Source organism: Pseudopodoces humilis, chromosome 2 (assembly GCF_049639895.1).
Source record: "Pseudopodoces humilis isolate 2021_Gansu_Grassland_sample_001 chromosome 2, ASM4963989v1, whole genome shotgun sequence".
Taxonomy (NCBI): Eukaryota; Metazoa; Chordata; class Aves; order Passeriformes; family Paridae; genus Pseudopodoces; species Pseudopodoces humilis.
In genome coordinates this window covers 40100385-40123948 of record NC_142201.1, presented here as the reverse complement: position 1 = coordinate 40123948, position 23564 = coordinate 40100385, and the positions used below count along the sequence as shown (strand labels likewise).

The following is a 23564-nucleotide window of genomic DNA, read 5'->3' as shown; positions in this document are numbered from 1 at the left end:
TTCAGTTAGCTATCTCTGGAGTATAACTTGAACATGACAAATTTTGACATGTAAGACTAGGACAAATCCAATTTTGGTACCAATGAGGTAAAACAGTACTATACTAGATGCTTCCATGCACCTTGTACACATCTACATAGCTAACTCATGCAGTGATGGTTTTTCCTCATAATCTCCTAGTTAAGATGTTTAAGCAAAAACTGAAAACCTCAGGTTATTCAGTTTGAGGAAAGCTGATGACACATACAGTAAAAAACACTGGGCAGAAAGTCATAGAGGATGTTGCCTAGTAAAAGTTTGCACCATCTTCTTGAAGCAAGTAGGAATTAAAAAATATGAAGGCTGAATCGAAGTGCATAAGACATTCCTAGTTTGGCCTAGTTTGGATAAGGTACTTCTTGGCTGAAAAAAATTGGTGAGTGAGAGATAGAATGTTAACTTCTATTTCTTAATACTTTTTTTTAACATAAAGTATAAAAATAAATCTCTCTTAAATTAGGTTTCAGAACCCTTTCAATAGGTGCAGAAGTTGTGATCAGTTGAAGCAACAACACCCAGTTGCTGCTTTACTACAGAAAGTGAGGAAGCTGTGAACTTGGGTCATACACTTAAAACCCTTCATAAATTGTTAATAATTTCCATTTTATGCTGAACAGCTAGGATACAACTATTCAAATACTGCTGAGGCCAAATGACATCTTTTTACTTCCTTGGTTCTCTCTGGTCAGGGCTGTCAAATACAGACCTCCCCTTACAGCACCCTAACACAGCTGAGAGCACAGTGTAAGGCACCTTGAGGAGAAAGTACTTATTAATTACTTACCTAAAATATAAAAGCTCTTGAAAGACAACTCTTGAATGGTGTTTAGGTTCATTTATAAACAGAAGTATGCCCTACAGCTGAAGTAGTTTTGCTTAAATTTAGTTAGATTTTTACTTCGAAGCTAATTAAAGGAAATCAGAGATAAGCTGAGCCATTAATTCAGCCACTATAATTAGTCATTAAGAATGAACTAAAGAAAGTACCCTGTCATGTCAGCAGTAAGGGTATCAAAACAACTGCACCAAAAAATGTGGGGGCTGAAGACTGAAGATCCTGAACCATAAGCCACTACGTCTTCCTGACATAAATTAACAGCATCCCAACACTTAACTACTTTCAACACTAAGAACTGGCTTCTTGGGGAGCAGCATCAGTTTCCTTTTTCATATATACAGCCATAACACCACAGAAAAGACCACCACTAAACAGAGACCTTGTACTGTCTTTTGAAGGTAGACATTAAAGGGATTGAAGTTTCATGGCTGCTTCAGCTTTAATATCAGCCAAGTGGCATTCAATCACACACAAAAAGAAAAATAGTCAAACTCACTATTTTCTTTTCTATTTTTTTTCCAAAGTAGAATTCTCAAGAGAACTTTAAAGCAATATTTTTCAATTGGTTTTAATTTTGGACAAAGGTAAATCCTGCAGTTGAACTTCATTGATGAAAGACTGCAAGTGAACTACAATTATCCCACACAGCTAGTATCAGACCAGACACTGCTAGCAAGCTCTATAACAGCATGGTCCCAAAAGAAACTGAAGCTCAGGTGATTGCTCAGTCTCCTTCACTGCACCAATATATAGGCAAACTAATTTTGACCAGGTTGTCCTCTAAAGCTGAAGAATGTAAGGGGGAACTTAAATGTTATCACATTTTCTGAGAGATTTATATTTTATGGCGGTTTACAATTTCAGTCAAGCTAGAGAATGTCCTGCACATCATCAGCACACAAGCTTTAGCAATCAACATATTTGTTTTCCTTTTCTACATGAAAGCTTTTAAAAGCATGTTCTTCCACTTATATTTAAAAAACACATCAATGTGAACTCCAGTACACTGATAAAATTTATAAATTAAAGGAAACAAGCTGTCCTAACATGTATTTCATCCCAACCCAGCAGTCATGTCAAAATTATATCTTTTTCTTGACCTCTAAAAAATGTCTAAAACAAGTTTTAATACCTGAGATGACACATCAGACAGAAAAACAGGCAATATATCTCTCTTATAAAATTACTTCAATGTTGCCTTAGTTTCTAGCATACAATACAAGGTATCAGCACGTGCCTTTTAAATACCTGTGGTATATAATGGCCTTTTTATGAAATTACGTCTCCTTTTAAAAAGCCTTTTGTCATATTGTCAATACATTAAAATAACAAAGGAATATTAAATGGAGCATTGTGTTAATTTAAAAAAAATGCAATACATACCCTGCATCTCCCAAACCTTCAGTGGTTCCATGTTGTTAGCAGTTTCAATTAGATGGTTTTTAAACTCTATCAGATTGCTCTTCAGATCAGGATGCATCCGTCTACAATAAAACATTTTATTACAAAAAAAGAATCAATTACATCCATCAGTGTTTGCTTTTATCTACAGTACTGCTCCAGCTAATATTGTATTCCTAGGATAACAATCAAGAATGAACTTAATTCATTCTTGAAACAAAACCACGGATTTTTGGTGAGAAAAGGTGATTTCTGAGGGCTAAATACCAGTTAAAGAGACTCACAGAATCATTTGGGTCAGAAAGGACCTTTTAGATCCTTAAGTCCAACCATTGGGCCAGCACTGTGAAGTCCACACTAAACCATGTCCCTGAGTGCCACATCTACCCAGGCATAGCAACTCAATCACTTTCCTGGCCAGCCTGTTCCAGGGCTATCCATAAGGAAATTCTTACTAAATACCAAGAATTCACTTATTTTGTAGTGATCTGTCTCAAAACTTGCCACATAAATTTAGATGGAATAAATTAAGGCAAAGATTGGACAGTATTAACACACCATACAGGTAACTGTTTATTTAGCTTACAATAGGATTATGTACACCTAAGTGTACATAAACTGTACCATATATTGACTGAAATTGAACGCAGTCTTTGTGGCATTAACTACAAGAGGTATAGGCAAGACAAAGCCTCAATTGAGAACACGTTTTATAAATTGAAAGCACTCAATCTACTGAGCACACAGATCATCTGTCAGACCTAAAGAACATCGTACACAAAAGCATAGCTATTTGTTTTGAAAACATAATAGGTAGGTAAAAAAGTTTTGAAGGCAAATATTCAGCCTGCTACGAGACATCCTTGAAAAAAACCCACAAACTCCATTAAATTTCTACACATTTTATGTCTTCTGCTTACATTCATAGCTATTTCATAGCTGAGAAAAGGAAAACTTTTGACATGGCTGTAACAGAGGGACAATTTACAGACTACTGAAACATCTATTTCACCTCCCTTATTAAAAGGAGATAAAACAAATTAATCTAGAAACAATGTCAAAAAGACAGAATTATCTGTCAGCTTCACAAATCACTCACAGTGGAGGACCAAGAGACTAAGTATAGCTAAACCTAGCAAAATACAAGAAAAAAAGCTCAGATAAAGATATGGCATAAGCATTCAGTATTACCTGCTGTACAGAATCTCAAACACATAGGTGAAACGACAGGGAAACCTCAAGATCTGAGTGCACTTCTACCTCAATGTGTTTAAGAACACAGAGGCAGGAAAGGAGGGGATAGGCTCTCACGAATTTAGACAGAATTAGCAGCTCTGAACTCTGAGATTTACAGTTTAGTGACAATATCTAGAAACATGTTTACTTTTTGTTTTAAATAATGAGAGAATGACATCTAGAAAAGACCCACAATCCCAAGGGTTTTTGCTGAAGAAAAGAATTTATGATCCACTACATGGATCTGCTACAGGAAAAAGGAAGCACTTTGCATGACTGAAATCACAAAATGAATCCAGCAACTGAGGACTGGAAGAAGTGCTCAGTAGGGTAACATTCAATTTCATTTAACAGATCACAGCTTGGAGATAAGAGTTCCTAATGGAAAAGAACACAAATTCACAAATGCCAAAATGAGATGGTATCTATAATAAGCCCATTTTCCTAGAAATATCACTCCTTAACTCTATGAAATCCATTACTATCCTTCTTAAAAACACCTTATGGAGATACATCACATGGGTTTGGATTTCTTGTGCTACTCTTACATTTTGAAAACCAACATTTTGATTCTAATTATCTAACAAATGGGAAATCACAATGTTCTAAGTTTTTGTGAGTGTTACCCAGGCAGATATTTTTAATTTAAAAAGTTTACCGTATACATTCTAAGATAATAAGAAAACTAGAAGCAATACATTGAAATTAACAGAATAAACAATCATTGCATCATTATGCTCTCAAGACATTTGAAAAAAAAAAATCATAATTTCCACCAAATAAAGTAATTTCCAACATAAATCTCAGTTCTTCTGTGAAAAAAAACCCAGCTGGTTGAGGTTCCAGAAACAAACATAAAAGTTTAATTAAACTTAAATCAACTCACTTTAATTTGCCAAAGAGAAATCCTTGGACATCACTTTCCTCCTCATCTTCCTCTTCTTTTGTCTCCTTTGCTCCTGAACACATAACACATGAAGACAATATAAGCTAAGAAAGTTTTTAAGAATTATAAAACTTAATAGAAACATACAATCACTAAGTTGTCATTCCCAGATATAGTTTTAATTAAATTCATACTTACATATTTTGACATCAAAAGTAATTACTCTACAGAAATTTGCAACATAAAAATTAATTTTTTAGTATCATTCATTTAGTGGTAACAATTTTCATATAAAATTAAATAGGTGTGGTTTAACAGTTCACTTCCCAAAACAGACATTTCTCACTTTGATTAAGTAATAAGGTATAACTTATCAGTCAACTACTACCAAATTCACACTTGAAAAGCCTGATGACCTTAAAGCACTTTAAGGTAGTATTTGATGTAAGCCAGAGAACAGTTTCTTCCCCTTTAAAAAAACTAAACTATTTTCTGACATGACTCAAAGGTCATTAAACCCCAGTCTTACCAAAGAGACTTAACTTTCCTTTTATCTTGTGAATGTCCCTGCAAGGTAATTTCTCTGTGCCACCATGCTGTAGTTACTACTTTCTGCAGTAAATGTCTTATTTCAATACATTGTGACATACACTGCTCCAAATTCTGTGGTATATCACATCTTTCCTACAGAAGATGGTAAAAGTATTTCCACAGAAATTCAGAGAAAAAAACCTCCTCAGCTCTGAAAAACTAATGTGTAGATACTGTAGCCATTAGTATTTCAGAGATGCCAACAATCGTAAGGTAACTGAAGTACAAAGGTAAACAATCTTAAAATTACTGAGAGGAAGAAGACCAGATTGTGTTTTGAAAAGCCACAGAAAGCAGCAATTAGAGCTTACAAAATTGACTGTACCCTAAGCACAGATCTTCATGAATGTTCTCATCTATTTTGATTTGTTAGTTCCTATTATCTGAGATTTCCTCCTGTAGTCAGAAATTAAGTATAACCTTGAAAGCATTAATGACTGAATATTGCACAAACAGATTTTAATGCATTTCACTAGTACCTCCAACAAGATACCAAATTAATTAAAAAACATACATACCTTTAACCTGTGTGTCATCTACTGCTTTATATTCTGTACTCTTTATTGCAAGTTCCACGCCATATCCAGATAAATACATTTTCCTGGAATTTGGTTTCTGTTTGATGATATTATTTTAACACAAGGAAAAAACATAACTTAAAAAATGTCTTTAAAATAGATTAACAATATCCAATATTGTAACTTTAAAATAATGTGACTTTTAAGTCATTACTTAAATTTGTCTTTCAATTCAAAGTGCAAGGCACATTGACAGTCCACTGAGAAGGCATGTAAAAGAATTTCCTTTTATCTCCTGCAAACCACAGAAAGGCTGGTCAAAGGCAGTCTTCACACAATTCTAGAAGAGAGACTAAAAAAGGCAGAGCATAGCACCCTACACAATTATTGATCCCTCACGACTCACATTTTAAACTGATACTAATTTCTTCGTAATGTTGGCAGACTTACAGGGTGTTACGAGGAAAATCTCTGTTTTTGCATCAGACTTACTCTTTTTAAAATTTTTGATAAGACAATTAATCATTTTCTGCAAGGAGTATTAATAAAATATATTAAAGGATCACTGCTAAAAACAGGTTGCCACTTACTAAAAACAAACAACAGCCACTTCTAACTTCGGAGTGGAAGTTTGACATTCAATACTGTAATTACGCAAAGCATACTTATTTCTGAATATATGTCCTAATTTGCCTCAAATATATGAAAATCCCCTTTCCAAAATGCAATTTGCACATGCACATCAGCAATTACTTGAAAGCCTTTAAGCTTTAGCTTGCAATTTCTAAGAACCATTCTGTACTGAGAATCCTCCAGGCTACAAGTGAAGACCCAGTAGAACTGGGAGGCTTCTCTGTCCATCCTCTAAGCGAAACTCAAGGTAGAGGGAGCAGAGAGCACCCTGTAAGTAGTCTCAGTGATACTGGTTAAAAAAAGAAAGAGACAGCAGAAAGACCTACCTCTTCTGTTCTCAATGCTCCCTCTTCTGGCATTTAATGTAAAAGAGGAGGGAGAATCCATCCCAGTGTGTACCAAAGAATAAAAATGGAGGTTGTGAGCAAGGAAATAAAGGGAAGAAACGTCTGAAGAGAGAAGGGCAGGCAAGAAGACAACACGCATTTGGGGAGACCACGAGGCATAAGCCAGGCAAAGCAATGAGATATTTAATATGCAAGGAGGCATTTAATTGAAATAAAAGCATAAAAGAACAAAGTTCAATAAAAAACTATACCCCACAGAACTTTGAATTCAAGACTGGTTTCCTGAAATTCTCTATTCCATTAATGTGAGCAAACAACTCAAAGTCATCGGCAAACTACGTATCTCTTCTCCCTGAAATGCCTGGTCTACATAAAACACAGCAACCTCTCACTCCATCAGATTGGTCACACTATTTAAGAGTTGTACTGTGAATATAAATCACAAAAGCCTCCCAATAATCAAAACTGGGGACAATACAGCTCCATGTACTGGTATTTTTCTTGTTTTGTTTTGAGGAGAAGAGTAAGTTAAGAAAAGAATTCAGAAGCATTATGTTTCAAATAGTGACACTATGGAACACAAACATTTTAAAACCGGTCAATGCTGCTGGCTGTGATAACCCATGCTGCTGTATCTCAGTGAATATGAGATTACAGGGAGAATATGTAAAAATATAAGTGGTAATTTCTCAATTTAATTCTCTATTTTCCATTTTTCTAATTCTAGTTACTAATATGTTCAGTCTGCTGCACCAAGATTCATCGAAGTCTTTGTACACCGTACAAACTCAGACATATAACCAAAACAGAGGTATTTCAAGATTAGTGATGCAATCAGTGCTTGCATGCAGAATTGGTAACATTACCACATTTTCCTGGCTTCATAGTTTGCATTTGGTGAATTACTTACCTAGAGAGTTTTAATATTAGAAAATGTATTGTGCAAATGCAAAAATAAATGTAGAAAATGTGTTTTGTCAAAAAGTAAGCAAAGCAAAAACAGAATACTAACAGTTTACTGAAACAACGTTGATTTGAATTGCATACCTGAACATAATGCCGGAGAACATAAACAATTTCCTCCTTTTCCGCCTTCTCAGATAAAATCTTGTGGAATTTGACAAAGCCTTTTGTACCTATTTCTGCATACAAAATAACCACTGGGCCATCCTCTTTGAGAGCTGGGAATTTATGGTCTCCTTTAAAAAGATACGGCCTGGGTCTGGTTTTAAAACAAATAGTTGTGATATTATAAAGTCAGAAAATTAATTAAAACAGTGGCAGCTTATCTACTTCATAATTAAAAAACCTAGGAAATGTTTATATGCTAGAAGTATACAAGCCATGTTAAAATCATCACAAAATAATCATGATTGTTCACAAACAAACCCAGAACAACAAATTCACACATTAAAGTATAAGAAATTGAAAAATCAGCATCAACTATAAATAATTGAAATATATTTTATCAAATCACAACACAAAACATATGAAAAGCAGAGCACTTGGATATTTTGTGCATCAGTAACAGCCTGAAGCTTTTAATTTGAATGATACATCTATTACAGATGCACAGAGCAATCAGTGAGCAACAGAGTAGCAGAGGGAGATTCCGTAAAGTTCGAGGAAGCTGTGACCACACCTGGAAACTAACTGAGGTTATACTATTTTGAAACCATCAGGCCCTGTTAATTTAGTTAATTTTGCAAATTTTGACTGCCTACCTACACTCCTAATTGAAAACCAGGACTAGAGAAGTTACGCTGCAATGATTTCTTAGATGAATAAAAACATATTTTGAATAAAACCTGCAAAACATGGAGAAGAAACAGAGGATATGATTGAGTAGTACACTCAAGGTACTAATTATTGATGAGCACACTTTTTCAAAGTTGCCTTTGCACTCACCATCAAAACAGCAGTAAACTGTCTTCAAGCATTCCCAAGACAAGTTAGGAAACTCTAATTCAGCGCACAGTACAGAACTGTGCATGGTAGACACTCACGGAAGAGCCATACTGGAAAGCTGTGAGCAGAAAACCACGGTTTCTGTGATGCAGATCTTTGGAAAATCGTCAGTGTAAAAAAAACATAGAAAAATTTACACTGCAAAGGTAACCTTTTTAGGTAATGTCCTGCAAACCCTCACTTCAAGCAGAAGCAATTTGTATGAGGTTACTCAGGGTTTTAACATCAATTTCCTACATAACTTTGGTAGGTATGCAATCAAGGACCTCACTTGTAAGGCAGAAATAAAAGGAGGGGCCCTGTTTAAGAATTAACTTGGGTGCAGGTAGTTGGGTGTCACAGAAATACCAGGCAAGCTATCCCACTGCTATCTCAGGACAAGGCAGATCAAATAGGTGAGATCCAGGAGTCTGAAATGACTCTTGAATGAGTAAGCTCTGTGGAAGAACTGATCCAGATTTGCCCCAATGAAAGCATCTGGGATGTGACTTGTGCAACTTCCTTCTCACAACCAGAGAGACAAAAGCTGCCACTGTCATGGAGAGAGTGGAAAACCTCAACTAAGGGAGCTTCTCTTTTCCTAACTAACTTTATCCACTCCAATCAGTCAACAAAGATGGTTACTGAGTACTGCCATGACTTGAATAGTGACAGTCTCATATCACAGTGCACATGTTTCATGAAAATATTAAGTGCTGCAATGAAATAACACTGCATAGAGCTCCGCTAATGACCTTGGGTTGAGAATTTAAGTGTTCAGCTCTTGTAAATCCAAGATAAGCCTCTGTTCTTTGTTTCTCTTCAACACTGAATAGTAGTGACAAGGAATTGATTCTCCTCCTCTTAAAACTGAAAGGTAATTAATTTCCTGCTGTAAGAGATGCTCATAAGAAGGCTGCCTGAAAGACAAGGAAGAACAGCTGGGCAGACAAAAAGAAAAAGATAAAAAAATTACACAGATGTGGAGTTCAGCACTTGCTAATCAGTTTCTAGGGTAGTACAGGCAACTATATGCTTGCCTAGATAGAACCCAGGATAGGGTGAAGAAACAGTGTTACAGAAGACAGCAAACAAGTACTGACAAATCTAAGGCACTGATTGCTTTGACCAAAATGTGACTCCAGTTAATGCTTCTCCTCACAGTGACAGCCCCAGAAACCTTAGTGCTGTGTTTTGGACAGTTAGCAAGATAGCAATCCCAATCATTTAACCATGTGTTCTTTGACACGGCCAGAGCCCTTGAGTTCTGGAGCCATTGCACCTCCACACAAAATACTTCAAATTAGAGCCACACAGTCCATTGCAACATGGCTGAAAGTGTAAAAGACATAATCACAGTCGTTGTTGCATGAAGGACTGAATGAAGCAAAACCTTAACCTTGATATGCGGAATATCTGGGCTCTCCTTAGCCCAAAGAGCCTGATGCTGGGTTGAGATGAGGAATCCACACAAAAAGAATGCTGCAGCCTCTTCTTTCTCTTCTGGTGAGATTTGAAATTATCGGTCCCTAAAATCAGGACATTTCTAGCATCCTCATCCAAATATAGTGAACAACTGAAAGCAGAGCTTGAACTGGCCTGGGTGAACTGGAAGAGTCATGACAGAACACAGAATGGAACACAAAGGAAAATAGTTTGAAATAAAAGAATGAATAAATCAAAAATATGAAAAGACAGAAAGAACGACTGGTTTAGAGCAACCAGCTGTGACATGGCACACTGTCCTTTATATCATTTGTTTACCTGGAAGAAAAAAAAAGGAACAGGAGCACAGCCCTATCATTATCACCTAGCCTAAATATCACCAGCATAGGTGAAGCATCTGCTACCCAGAGTACAAATGGCACTAACAGAGGGAACGATTACCTGAACATGTGAATGTGAACATGTTTTTCTCAGAGTCTAGCTCCAGGTACTCTAAATAGTTGAGTGACACAATTAGTTTTGGAATGTTGAGAAGGAGGGAAAATTTATCAATATTTTGTCCCTGCAACTCTGAATGGTGTGATGTGATTGACTGCAAAGTTACTGAAAATAGAAGACCAATCAAATAAAAGAAACTACAGTTTTGTTGCAAGTTCTTAATGATTTCTACAGTCTAAGTCTCTCAATTCTCAATTTTTCAGAATTTTGTACATTTGGGAATAATATCTCCAGAAAGGAGAATGTGCTGAATCCAGTTAATTGCTTTAAAAATAATAAATTTAATTTATTTTAAAAATAATTAAAGTTTACTATTTTCAGATGTTGCACCAAAATGTTGTGGTCTCATGATGCTTTAATATATGGCCACAAGAATTCAACAGCACTTTACATTATCTGTAGTATATTTTGGCTTTTATGTGGGAAAAAAAGACATTTTTTAGAAGAATATAATTGGTAAAAATGGGACATTGTAAACTAGACAGTGAATTGTTTTTACAGAAACCTTGGCTATTGAATAAACAAAAGACAATGATTTAGTAAGTTGTAATTTTATCAATGGACTTAGAATACACCACAAATCACAAATCACATGTAGAACACCAAATTATTTTCAGAAGCAACCAACCCCAAAGAGACAAATTTATAGGTTTTCAGGGCTTCTCCCTACAATTTATTTTTCACAGAAAGCAAAATCCAAAAATATACCCTACTAAATCATCTTTCAGCTCTGCATCTCCATGAAGTGGTTGAGGGTATGGACACTAATGCATATTATGGAGACCATTGCAGGGGGGAGGGAAAATAAACAAAGAAAAAAATGCTACATGCAGGTCTTGAAAAAACACAAGTTAATACTTTTGTTAAAAAAAATAGATTAAATATAAAACTGTCATCTCTTTGTTACTGTTATTTTGATATTCTACACATTTTACTTCAGAGCTCCAATTCTGGACTGATGCTAGTTACCACAGGACAAAACCTGCAGAAAGGATTGATAGGTGCAAGGTCTAGCACAGGGTAAGGAAAGGTTACGCCAGTTGAGGCAGACTCTTCTTCTACTTCTATGCCAAGCCCTTGAAACCCAGAAAACCTCAAGCACAGTGACACTGACTACAGAGAAAGGTCTGTCAGCAGAGTACTGTGTTTACATATAAAACTGTAAGTTTGTCTAGACGGTACACTGTAACTTACACTTGACTATTCCATGTAAAAGGAAAAAAAAAAAAAAAAAAAGAAAAATACAAAATTGTCCATGTGATTAGAGGACCAAAGGTCTATGATTTTAAAACCTACTTTGAGTCATAACTGACAAACTCTTATAATATTAAGCTCTTTAGTAATCTATTTTTCCTCTTAAACTAGATCATTATATTTACCTCTTAGTAGCCTTCTCTAGCAGCTTTTTTATTCTTTTAGTCTTACAGGTGTGCTTCCCATGGATAACCACAAATGCACTGCAGCCTTCTGGTGGAGGTTCATCAGCTGCAATCTAATATTTCAACAATTACACTCAACCAGAATGCTTTGATTGCACTTAAACTCACATTCCTTTGATTAAAATAACTCAACAGCTGCCATTAAGCCGTGTTTCTAATTAAGCCCATTCAAAACTGGGTATATGTGGGGGGAAAAGAAAAAAAAAAGAAAAACATTAAAAGATTAAGACCCTATAACCTTTGTGAGATGTAGTCTATTAAATGCAGTCATACTCCAGAAAATGAAAAGTACATTTATGTTCTGTAAAAACAGGACTGAGAAATCTCCTCCACAAGCTGAAATCACAGCCTGTACTCTGAGATATTTTTAATTTTGGTTGTTATCAGCAATCATGTTAACATTCAAAGATTAGCCTTCTAAACCAATAAATCCCAAACAAATAACACCAAATTTTGATTCTCTCTCCCATCCTCTGCCTTTTTAAAGAAACTCTACTCAGCTATTCCAATATGAAGTGGGAATAATGTGACTGCATGTCAGTGAGTCTGGATTCACCAGCTGAATGGTAAAAACAGAAAGACATGAGTCTGAGATGATGATATTCCTCCAGAGAATACCTGCAGAAGCCCCTAACTTTATTGCAGCTTATTACCTTTCAGAAATATGGATTTCTCCCTTTATCCTTAAGGTGGCATTGCTAAAAGGAGGAGCAGCAATTTTAGGTTTAGAGGCACAGTTGATTTATGTCCTCTCACTTTTTCATTAACAAAGCAGGTTTTTCTAATTTTTCAACTTTTTAAATACTAAAACAATGAGAAAGATGAGAAATCCACTAAATAACAAATACAAATTACTTGAAGCTACAGGAAATGTCCTACGCTGGGAATGTCTGAATTCCCACAGGATTATTTGACGCAATGCCAAAAATCCCCAAAACCTGAGTTTTAAAAAATGAAATTGCAAAAGAATTCTACCTTGAAAGGAATGCTATCCATACAATTGAACATGAATATTTGTTCCTGTCAATATAACCAGCTTAAAAAGCATCATCTTTATCATGTCTGATTCCAAATAATACTGGTATATATTTTACTGAACTGTAACAAACATTATTTAGCCAAAATACCACATTCAATCACGTACCAAATATATCAGGCAACACTCTCACCTGCTGAAACATCTGAACAGTTGGAGAATAAGCCCGTATGGAAAGCGCAAACTTCAATAGATTGATCTGCAAATTGGATAAAAATTGTCCTGCTTTCTTCAAGATTAAATTGTAATAGGAATACTCTGAATCTGTTGAAGAGAGGAAAAAAAGAAAAGAAAAGACAATCTTTTAGTACTTAGCCCTAAACAATGAATGGTATATCTACTTACACTACATAATAAGCGAGCATTAATGCCAGTGCTGCTTGGCATTCTAAAGTTTTCAGTGTTGTCCACTAATAACTATCTCCTTTCCTACAAATCCAGAGGCCTAATATCACAAAAAAAAAAAACCAACAACAAAAGAGAGGTCAATAGCACAAGTTAATACAGAAATTATTTTCAGCAATATAAAAACCCACTCAGCAATAATGTCTCATGAGAAACCTATATAGAGAGTCTTGAATAGAGCATTATTTCACAAATAATTTCCTCACATTTAGTTTTGAAATACTTCAACCATGCAACTTACATAAATAAAAATCTTCTAAAGGTGTCATTCTTTCAGCTAATCTCACATATTCTATTTCTTCCTTAAAAATACATGATAAGCAAAAGTACGAGAATGGATACAACATGTGAAGCAGCCTCCTCCTTCCCTGCATATCTTCTATTTTCAAGGTCAAAACTAGGACTCTGAGTAAGAAGTTAGGTGGATGGTGTCTGGAAATGCTAGAAGTGATAATACAGAACACTGGTTGGAAATAATTAAACTTCAATTCTCATTCTAGAGGCATACTCAATTTTCATAACTAAGCAGCTTCTATCCTCTCATTTTCTTCTTTACAACCCTGTCGTGTTTGTAAAAATAAAATAAAATCTTCTTTTGCTCTTAAAGCCTCTAGTATCTCCTTTCTGCCTTCTCCTCCTTAAAACCCCTTATTTAGAAAGGCTGAATTTGCTGTAATTCACTAGAAAAAACCCTAACATTTGAAGAGTGTACAATCTGCATTTCAAGGAAGGTCCTTCCCATGAATTCTATATGATGTCCTGGTTTCAGCAGGGGTAGAGTTAATTTTCTTCCCAGTAGCTGGTACACTGCTGTGTTTTGGATTTGGTATGAGAATTATGTGGTAACACACTGAAGCTTTAAGTTGGGGCTAGACAGTGCTTATCCTGAACCAGGACTTTTCATTTCCCAGGCTCTGCCAGCACCAAGGTGCACAAGAAGCTGGGAGAGAGCATGGGCAGGAGAAGCTGACCTGAACTGGCCAAAGGGCCACTCCATGCCGTGGAATGCCACACTCAGCATATAAACTGGGAGAGTTGGCTGGGAGCTGTTGATCCCTGCTTGGGGACAGGCTGGCCATCAGTCAGTGGGTGATGAGCAATTGTATCATGCATCACTTGAGACAAGTTTTATTCTTCTCTTGTTTCAGTTGTTATTATTATTATATTTCAATTTATTTCAATGATTAAATGGTTTTTATCTCAACTCACAGGTTTTACCTTTTCCTAATGCTCTTCCTCAGCCTACTACGGAGGACAGAGAGTGGACATGCACTACTTAGTTGCCAGAAGGGGTTAATCCATGACATATAGTTGTTATTTCATCCATTAAATTCAATGGATGAAAAACCTATCTATGTTCTCTACAACTACACATAGCCCTGGCAGAACCCAAATTGCAACAAAGCTGGTGAAGGCTCTCGAGCACAAGTCCTACGAGGAGCAGATGAGAGAGCTGGGGATGTTTAGCCTGAAGGAGTCTCAAAGGAGATCTTGTCACTCTCTGCAACCACCTGAAAAGAAGCTGTAGCCAGGTTGGGGTCAGCCTCTTCTCCCTGCCAAGTATCAACAGGACAAGGGGAAATGGCCTCAAGCTGTGCCAGGGGAGGTAATGCAAGATGGACATCAGGAAGAATTCTTTCACTGAAAGAATTAGAATGGGCTACCCAGGGAGGTAATGCAGTCACCATTCTTGGAGGTGTTCAAGAAGTGACTGGGCGTGACACTCGGCACTATGGTTTAATTGGCAGAGTGGCAATCAGTCAAAGGCTGGACTCAGCCTTGGAGGTCTTGTCCAAACTTAATGACTCTATTGCTCTAAATGAGATAAATTTGACTTCACACATTCAAAACAGTGAATATAAAAATTTGGAAGCAACAAAGCCTTCCAGATGGAAACTTTTTATCAATAACTGTATTTTCAAATTTTCTTCAAAATTATCTCCACAAAAATAAAATTAAATCTGAAATTTCTACCTCTCCACTCAGCTCCAAATAAGACCCTATTTAAGACAATGAAGAGCAATTAAATACATCATTCTAAAGATACTGCCTAAATCATTTCTACCACTAGTCTTTAATTTTTTTTGGCTTACAAATCTCATCTGTGTTTGCACTGCTGTGTTTAAAACAGCTGACATTTTTTCCTGGAAGATGATTACGATGATGACGATTTTCATACAGAAAAAAAAAAATAAATAAATAAAAAGATTTTTTTGTCTGCCTACAAAAATGACTGTACAACACTGACAAGGATATATTTATCAAATCAAGCATCCACTGCTACTACTTATTAGCGCTGTTGGTTTCACTTTAAAGTACAACTGTACTTTAAACTTCACCAAGATGCATTAATTCATATCAAATTCTATATGAGCTCCCTGATGCAAAATGAATTTTTAGAGTTTATTACATATACAGAAGCACACAGACTATTCAGAGATGGAAGGAATCCACAAGGACCCTCAAGTTCAACACTACAGTGAACTTAAGTGGACTCTTGAAGCCTGTACATGGATTGAACCTGTGACCTTGGTGTTATTAGCACCATGCTCTAACCAACTGAGCTAATTTCAGTTAAACAGAACAGTGGTCCTGTTCTATGGTTTGCAAATTATTTTCACATAGTATTGAAACTTTGAAATTTGGTACTACTTGACCTCTAAGCTTATTTGAACATTGCCAAAAGAGTAGAAGTCACAGTAAGTTTCTTAGGATGTTACAGGGAATCACAAAGAACCAGATCTTTCTGGTTATAAAATCCTGCATGACAGCATAGTACCACTAAATCCTTAACAAAGTCAATTTAAAAGTAAATAAGAGACCACATTAACAGGATACAGCTCCAGACTGCAGACATATGAATGCACATGTATGAGCTTCACATCAGCGAACTTTCATCCTAGCCATGAGAAGTATAGCCTAGCGGCCAACAAAACCTGAAAAGCTCACTCTGAAAATGCCTTAATTTGCCTGCTGAAAAACTCTCTCAACTTCTGTAGCCAAATTGATTTGACTGACTACAGCAAAAACTGAACAGCCAGCCAAGCAGACTCACATTTAACTGTTGACATTTACTATCTACAACTTACAGCAGTTATCTTTTATCACAGGTAAGTTAAAAATAATTAAGAGAGACAACCAGGGCAATCACAAAAGATAAGAAAGTATTATAGCACAGTGCCTCAGATCTCATGTATACACAGCACAAAATTAATCTGAATAAATGCTGGTAACCCACAATAGAATTCAAAGTACTGAGGCACAGGAAATAGGGAGAATAAACATAAGGGACAAAATTAATCAGAAGAACACAGTGTGCTGGAATGATTACTTGGTGGGATGGATGTATGAGGATTGCTCCAACTGCATAGATATGAATGTCTGGATCCACAGATCAGCTAGGGAGTTAGCGATCACAGGTAACAGCAGTTTAGGCAATCACTGGCCAGCTGAATCTCTGTGCCATTCAAGCAAGATTCCAGTAAAGAGGGAATACTTTATTTTACTGCCTTATTAGTATAGAAATGCCATGTTTGTGAAACTAATTCCTCTGGAATCTTTAAGGTTTATATACACATAAAAAATACTTGTTTAATTTAGTTGTGAATAATGTGTAGTCTTCTAGACTGCAAAAAATAATTTGCATGATTGTTGTTTATATGAAATATGCTGTTATAATTTTTTTCAGGGAAAATTGCTTCCATATAGAAAATATGTTTGTGTGTTGGTTTTGTTTTGGGTTTTAATATATATTTATGAGGCTGCTGAAAATTCAATATATAAACTGAAGCACTTGGGAAGACAGTAAACACTCAAGTGATTATTAGTTAGCAGGGAACTGGCTACTCACTTTCCCTCAGTGATCATAAATTAACCTTTAGGGATATAAAAGCAGCAGGAAGTTTAAAATGCCATCTTCAGTGTTTTGTAAGTGCTGGTCTTAGTACAAAATTTTTGCAGCTTTCATTTCTTTATAACATACCTGCAGCTCAAAACAGCATCATCTGCCTTTCCAAGTATTTCAGAAGCCTGGCAGAAAATATGTTGCAGAAAATATGTCTAAGTAGATATAAACAAGGCTGCCCATGTCATCTGATGACCTCACATTAATTTAATACAGTGTATCCCATCACTAACCTTTTCCTGTTTTTGATACTGTATAATCAAGATCCTACCCAAGTTGATTTGAGTTCATATTAAAAAAGTTAAAAAAAACAAATATATCACCAGACTAAATGTTTCACCAAATTCCATGTACATAATTCCTACCAAATCCATTACACTGCTACAAGTATCACAGCTAAACAGACCATTAATAAACCTAATTTGGTAATGATAAATATTTTAAATGAGCGAAGTAACTAGAGATGCTGATTATTCTAAATTTAAAACAACAAATCCTGAGAAATTATTAAAAAAAAAAACAGATTGAAAATTATCAAAGGGAGGATTTAGAAGAAAAAATAAGCAAGCTACCATATTCGATTTTTTAAGTTGCTTCTAGCTTTAACACTTTATAACTCCTCATTCAACAGTATGCTGGGATAGAAATCTAATTCCTTTATAAACCTGTATTTTCAGCTTCAAATATAGGAATTCTTTACCTTTTATGAAAATATTTCTATTTAAACAAACAATGCTTTTATTTCCTGCTTATTCATCCTGTCTACTCTGGGCATCACCCAGAGAATAAGCGAAAAGTCAATTGCCCCAACCAATCCTTTTTAAGCCAGATCCTTTAATTTACTCAAGTAGTTACTACATCACTTTTAACACATCATGAACATCCCTCTACATCAATGTGTCCTGACATGCAGCAACTAAGACAGAACTCATTCCACACCACATAGAGAACCAATTTCTCCTCAGAGGAAAACAGTAACATACCTCATAGTAAACTGCGCCACTGCAGTCTTGCAGCAGCAGATTTTCCACTCAAACTGACCAGCTTATTGTAAACATCTAATGCAGACTTCCTGCTTATGAAAAGCATCCATTTCCATAGGTTGAGACTACCCCAACTATGACTTCACTCTTAGGAAAGCCAGAACTTCACTCTTGGTGCCAGAACTTCAAGTTTCCCTGCATTATTGTCATAGTTGTGCGTTGGCCATAAAGATAAATATGCACATCAACTTCTCAATATGCTTAATTGAAATAGTGTTTGAATATAGTCTCAAGGTTGCCAACTGCCAGCATCTAACAGTTCATTGGCATTATAGGTCATGGAGATCATTCTACTGTAATTTATTTATTCTTAATCACAGAATTTGTTCTCAATCACAGTTTATCCAGGAGAAGTAGGTATTTAACTAACAGCTAATTTCAACAGACATCTGTGTCACTAATAATAAATGTCATTAAAGCTTCAAACTCCTTGTCCAAGCAAGCAAAAAAGAGATGGCTGATAAAAAAAATCCTGACACATCATCTAATACAGCAGTCTTACCTCAAGACAGTATCAATGGCATTTAAACCACTCATAGAAAAAAAAAGAGGAAGTTAAAAGTGACTTCTGGATGTCACCTTATCCAAACTGTTACTTAGAGATATAATTTCAAGGCTTGACTGGGCTCCTCAAGGCTTCATGCAGTAGAACCTTGAATTATCTCAATGAATAGAGAGATAATCAGAGATTCCAGAGCCTCCTGGAGCAGTTTCAGTGTTTACCCAATCCCCATGGTAGAAACATTTTCTCTAGCATCTAACCACAACTTCCATGCTTCAACTTCTGCCTTTTGCTTTTTTTCATACTGCTGTGTACCTTCAGGAAGGGCCTGGTTCCACCTTCTTTGCACATTTCTCTATTAGGAAGCTGAAGATAAAAGGTATCTCCTTAGTCCTTCCTTTCTCAGGTTCACTCACAGTTCTCTCAGCCTTTCCTTAGAAGTCTGCTCCACCTCCCTAGCCATTGCAGAGATCCTCTCCTAGATTTGCTCCCATGATAGACTCTTTCTTTTCACAGGGAGCCCCAACATGGCCCCAGTATTCCAGATTTAGTCTTGCAAGTGCTTCATACAGTGGAATAAACACTTTCTTTAACCTGATGACTACCCTCTTGCTGCTGCAATCTGGCATGTAGTTGTTATGCTCACTGTTTGCAAAGATCCCCATTCTGTCTGTCACAAAACAACTTTCTAGTCAGTCAGCCCCAAGATAATGCTGTTGCTGAGATTATTCCAGCCCACATGCAGAGAGTCTGTAAAACACCTTTGATGACTATTCCAGTGTTTCTGCTGGCCTGTCTCTCCAGCCCAGCAAGGTCCCTCTAATTACAGTCCTACCTTCCAGCTTCTCCTCTCACTCCTGGGTCATCCCCAACCTTGTGGAGGGTGTAATACATGCCATTGCCCTGTGTGCTGACAAAGACCTTAAGCAGCATTAGACAACAGCACTTGCCTCAACAAACACTACTGGCAGCTGACCACAGGTCAAATTCTGCATCTACTTCCACTTTCCATGGCCTCATGCCATATACAGAATGGCTTTTAGCAGCATTCACCACCTGGGCATTCTGTTCTCAGTTACTCCCTCCAGTTTTGTAAAGACTTCTGACCTTGAAATCACCATCTCAGTAATTTTGAGTGCTTTTTTATCATTTTTCCAGTTGATTACAATTAAAATCATTGTTCTTTGTACATTTTCTGCTTGTACTTTTTCCATATTAAAGAAATAATAAGGAAAACACAGGGAGATAGTAAAGTAAAAAATCACACTTTACTTGATATAAAGCACATCACAGAAGCAAAAGCAGCAAAATTATGTTTACCATGTGTGTACCCGTTCCCTTCTTACTTATCTTTAAGTCTACTTTGGGGCACTACTGAGAACTCAAATAACATTATCATATGCACACCACAATCTTTTTAAAGTTGTATTCAGTCAGTCACAACTGTTGAAAATTGTTGAAATTGTTGAAATTCTTTCTCAAGTCCTCTCTCCCATATACAGCATTTGTCATGTACCTGCACTTATCACTGCTCTTTTCTGCAAGATCTTTCTACAATTTTTTATCTTTTGACTATTAATGTAACATTCAATTTCACTCAAGTGTCTGCCAGTGGTAGTGTTAGATGCCTGCACTCATGCCTAAAGAGTTGTACTATTTTGTAAGTAAAGAGAAAAATGAAGCCTTGTTTTGAAGCCTTTTTCACCTTGCTCATCTGCTGACCTACCAAGCAGGTCTAATATTGCCCATCCTGGTGTAGAGCCCCATAAGTCTCCCAGTCTTTCATTACCATGGATATTTCCAGTAAACTGCTCTCTGAGGCTTCTTCTGGGGTGGCTTTTTATGTTTCTTTTGATGGATTTTATGCTTCAGTCTTCTTTCCAAATTTCTAACAACTTAACAGTCTTCTGTCTAATCATGCAAGACTTTTTTAGTCCTATTTTGTTTTTATTGTAAAACATCAATATTGATCCTAGAAAACAGTCTCCATGCCATGTACAAGTATTAAACCTTTTTCTGATAATTCTTTAAATTTTTCCATTAGCATTTCCTAGCATTCACATTTTAGTATTTGTGTGATTTTATGCCCTGCAAGGATCCATCTCTCAGAAAACATGGGAGTCTCAATATCCTATTAACTCTTGGAAAGTCATGTAAGCAGATAGGAATCCTTAATCTTTACACTTCTGTTCCATTTTGTAAGAGCAGTTCAGTCCATCCCGTCCTCATTTTTCTTTCTTAAACTCCTCTGCAAGTATCGCTCTTAGGGGAAAATGCTTTCTGAAATACAACTTTCTGAAAGAAACCTACCTACTAAGCAATAATGGAAGGGTCAGGCTTGACCTTCCTGGAACTAATTAATGTGTAGTGTCTCAAAGTTAAACACAGTGCACAAGACAATATTTTAAAAACTTCATGCTGTTTAACTTACCTCCTTGCTTATAAACTGTTAATTCCCGCACAGTTTCCAAGAACTGCCAAAACTTCTCATTACCATCTTCTGCAATAAATTCACTGTTTAGAAATAAAAATTAATTGTCCATAGGTTGATTTTGTATGAAGATGTACCACAGTAAAAACCTTCAGATGTTTAAAATAAAAAATACACATCAGCCAAATGTTATTCATGACCATGTCCATATATGGACAAAAACTGACCTGAACTTTATGGTCAAAAGATATTTTTTTATTATTTCTATCCAAGTTATTTCTATCCAAACACAAAAATCAGAGCTGTAAAGCATGCAGACTATTCTCTTGTTACGGAAAATCCCCAAAATGTTCACTATTTTTCTACAGATATTCCAAAATCAAAATCAATTCATTTAGCACAAACTATTAGGAGGCAAGCGAAGACGTTACTCAGCGGAAGGCAGGAGCTGGGTAATCGGCCCACTAAATATCCACCCAGCGACCTGCAAAACGCCTGAGCTGGTTAAATATAAAGCTGCTTCTACAGCTCCTTCGAAGTGTGGGATAACGTTTCCAGTCCTGTCCACAATACTTTCCGAGGGAAGAAAGTAGTTCAGCCGCACATCCAGAAAGTACTTTAACACACCCTCCGACAGACAGAAACGCTGCCAGCCCCCTCGGACAGCCCTCCTTCCCGCTCAGCGGAGGTAAAAAGGGGGTCCCTCCACCCTCCTGTTCCCCAGGAGGCAGCCGGGACAGGACGGCCCGCTGGCAGGACAAGCAGAAGGAAAAAGAAGAGCAGAAGGAAGAAGAAGAGCGGAAGGAAAAAGAAGAGGAGAAGGCCGCACGCACCTCGTCTCCAGCAGCAGGGGGGTCGCCGGCCACTTCGCCGCCAGGCGGGCAGTCACGGGCTGTGAGGAGGCCGGAGCGGTGTCGCAGGGCCACGGCCGGGGGCACAGAAGGGCCAGCAGAAGCACCGGCGACAGAAGCGCCGCGCAGCCCGCCATGAGGCGCTGAGTGACGGCCAGACGAGCAGGGCCCTGAGCACAGCCCATTCACACTGACCGCGCCGCGCCCTCGGCCAGCCCAATCCAGCTACGTCGACCTTGTCGGGAGGTAGCGGGCGGCCAACTAACGGGGTGTGCCGTGTGGCACCAGGAGCGCGGAAGCGCAGAAACAGCGCCCTCGCCTGAGGCCCCCCCAGCGGGCCCGCTCCCCTTTGCTGGCGTCGGGGCTATCGCGTTATTTTAAATTATTATTTTTTTACTTTTTTTTATTTTTTTAAGGTTTCGCGTTGTTTAGTGCAAGTGTGTGATTTACGTAGGGTGCCCTAGGCTTGGGTACTGGTGGCTGCAGGAGGCTGAGGAGGGACATGGCTGTGTCCAAGGACAGCAGCCCCATGCCCTGGCGTTCCCTAAAGCTGCCGCTGGCCGTGTCCTAGCGGGCTGCTCTCCCTCGGCCTTCACCAGCCTACAAACAGTAGTAAAAGTCTTACTCTGGGTGAGTAGCTTCAGACATAATACACATACGCAGTTGTTCCTGTGAGACGGAGGTATTTACTTTCCCCTTCTTCCAAGTTTTCCAAACTGACTTCTATTTTGAGATGTGTTTTGTTTTCCATCTTCATATTCTTTTTTTCCTCAAGTGGGGGCTTCACAGGAACCCTGCCTCTACCTTCTGATAGCTTACCTTGGAATTTTCAGACTCACATTCTCTGATTTCTAATTTTTTTCTGTGTTCAAAATCTCCATAGCTTATTCCATTTCCTCAACAAAGCTGCTACATTCCCTCAGTTTTTCAGACCTAAGAGAGACTGGTGCTGCTGGAGCTGTGTTGTGGGATGCCAATACAGAGCAGCTCTGCATAGTTGTTCATCCCCCAGCTGTATTAAAAATAGGGGTATTGCCTTTTCCAAAATATGGCTCATGGAACTCAAAGCTGAAACCTGGAATGTCTTCTGCATACGCTTTAATTTCCTTTGTGCACAGTCATCTGACTGCTCAAAGTTGCTTCGTGGGTGGTGGGAGCCAGTGAGGATGTAACTCCAGGGAGCAGGGTATGGATTTTATAGTTTGGATCGTTAGAGCTCATTGCAAACTATGGTACAGAAACTTGCCTTCACAGAATGCCTGTACTTAACATGCTTTTTGGTATTTATCATGTCAGAGTATGAAAAATACCTCCTGAGGGTCATTCATATGTAAATTCGGCCTAGGGCCTTTGTGGTTGGTCTTTTTTTGACTTATTCACACAAATTTGTGCTGTTTATAAGACCTCAGATAATTTCCAGCTACCACTGTGTCACATCAGTGAGGCCAGCTTTAGTGTTGATAGGTTAAGTAAACCATACCTAAAACCAGTAGTGCAGCCTTAATACACCTCTGCAAAAATAATGAAAACCACAGGAGTATTTATCTTGCTTCATGTGTAAGGCTATTAGAAA

The 23564-nt window shown here is 37.3% G+C and overlaps 1 protein-coding gene across 6 annotated transcripts in view; it reads right to left on the bottom strand.

Annotated features, from left to right (window-relative positions):
* Positions 1–22261, bottom strand: part of UGGT2 (UDP-glucose glycoprotein glucosyltransferase 2) — an 83981-nt gene extending 61720 nt beyond the window's left edge. For 5 of the 6 annotated variants that reach the window (XR_015771845.1, XM_005516800.3, XM_014251877.2 and 2 more), the window contains exons 1-8: positions 21974–22261; positions 21141–21223; positions 12989–13119; positions 11760–11872; positions 7537–7711; positions 5510–5606; positions 4401–4473; positions 2261–2361 (exon numbers count right to left, since the gene is read on the bottom strand). Coding sequence is in view for 5 of the 6 variants with exons in the window: in XM_005516800.3 (XP_005516857.1) it covers positions 2261–2361; positions 4401–4473; positions 5510–5606; positions 7537–7711; positions 11760–11872; positions 12989–13119; positions 21141–21223; positions 21974–22176 (976 nt within the window). In the remaining variant the exon portion in view is untranslated. Of the gene's footprint in view, positions 1–2260; positions 2362–4400; positions 4474–5509; positions 5607–7536; positions 7712–8213; positions 8298–8397; positions 8437–11759; positions 11873–12988; positions 13120–21140; positions 21224–21973 lie in introns of those variants that run through there. The other variant, XM_088051244.1, reaches the window with a different exon arrangement.
* Between the last annotated feature and the right edge of the window lie 1303 nt (positions 22262–23564).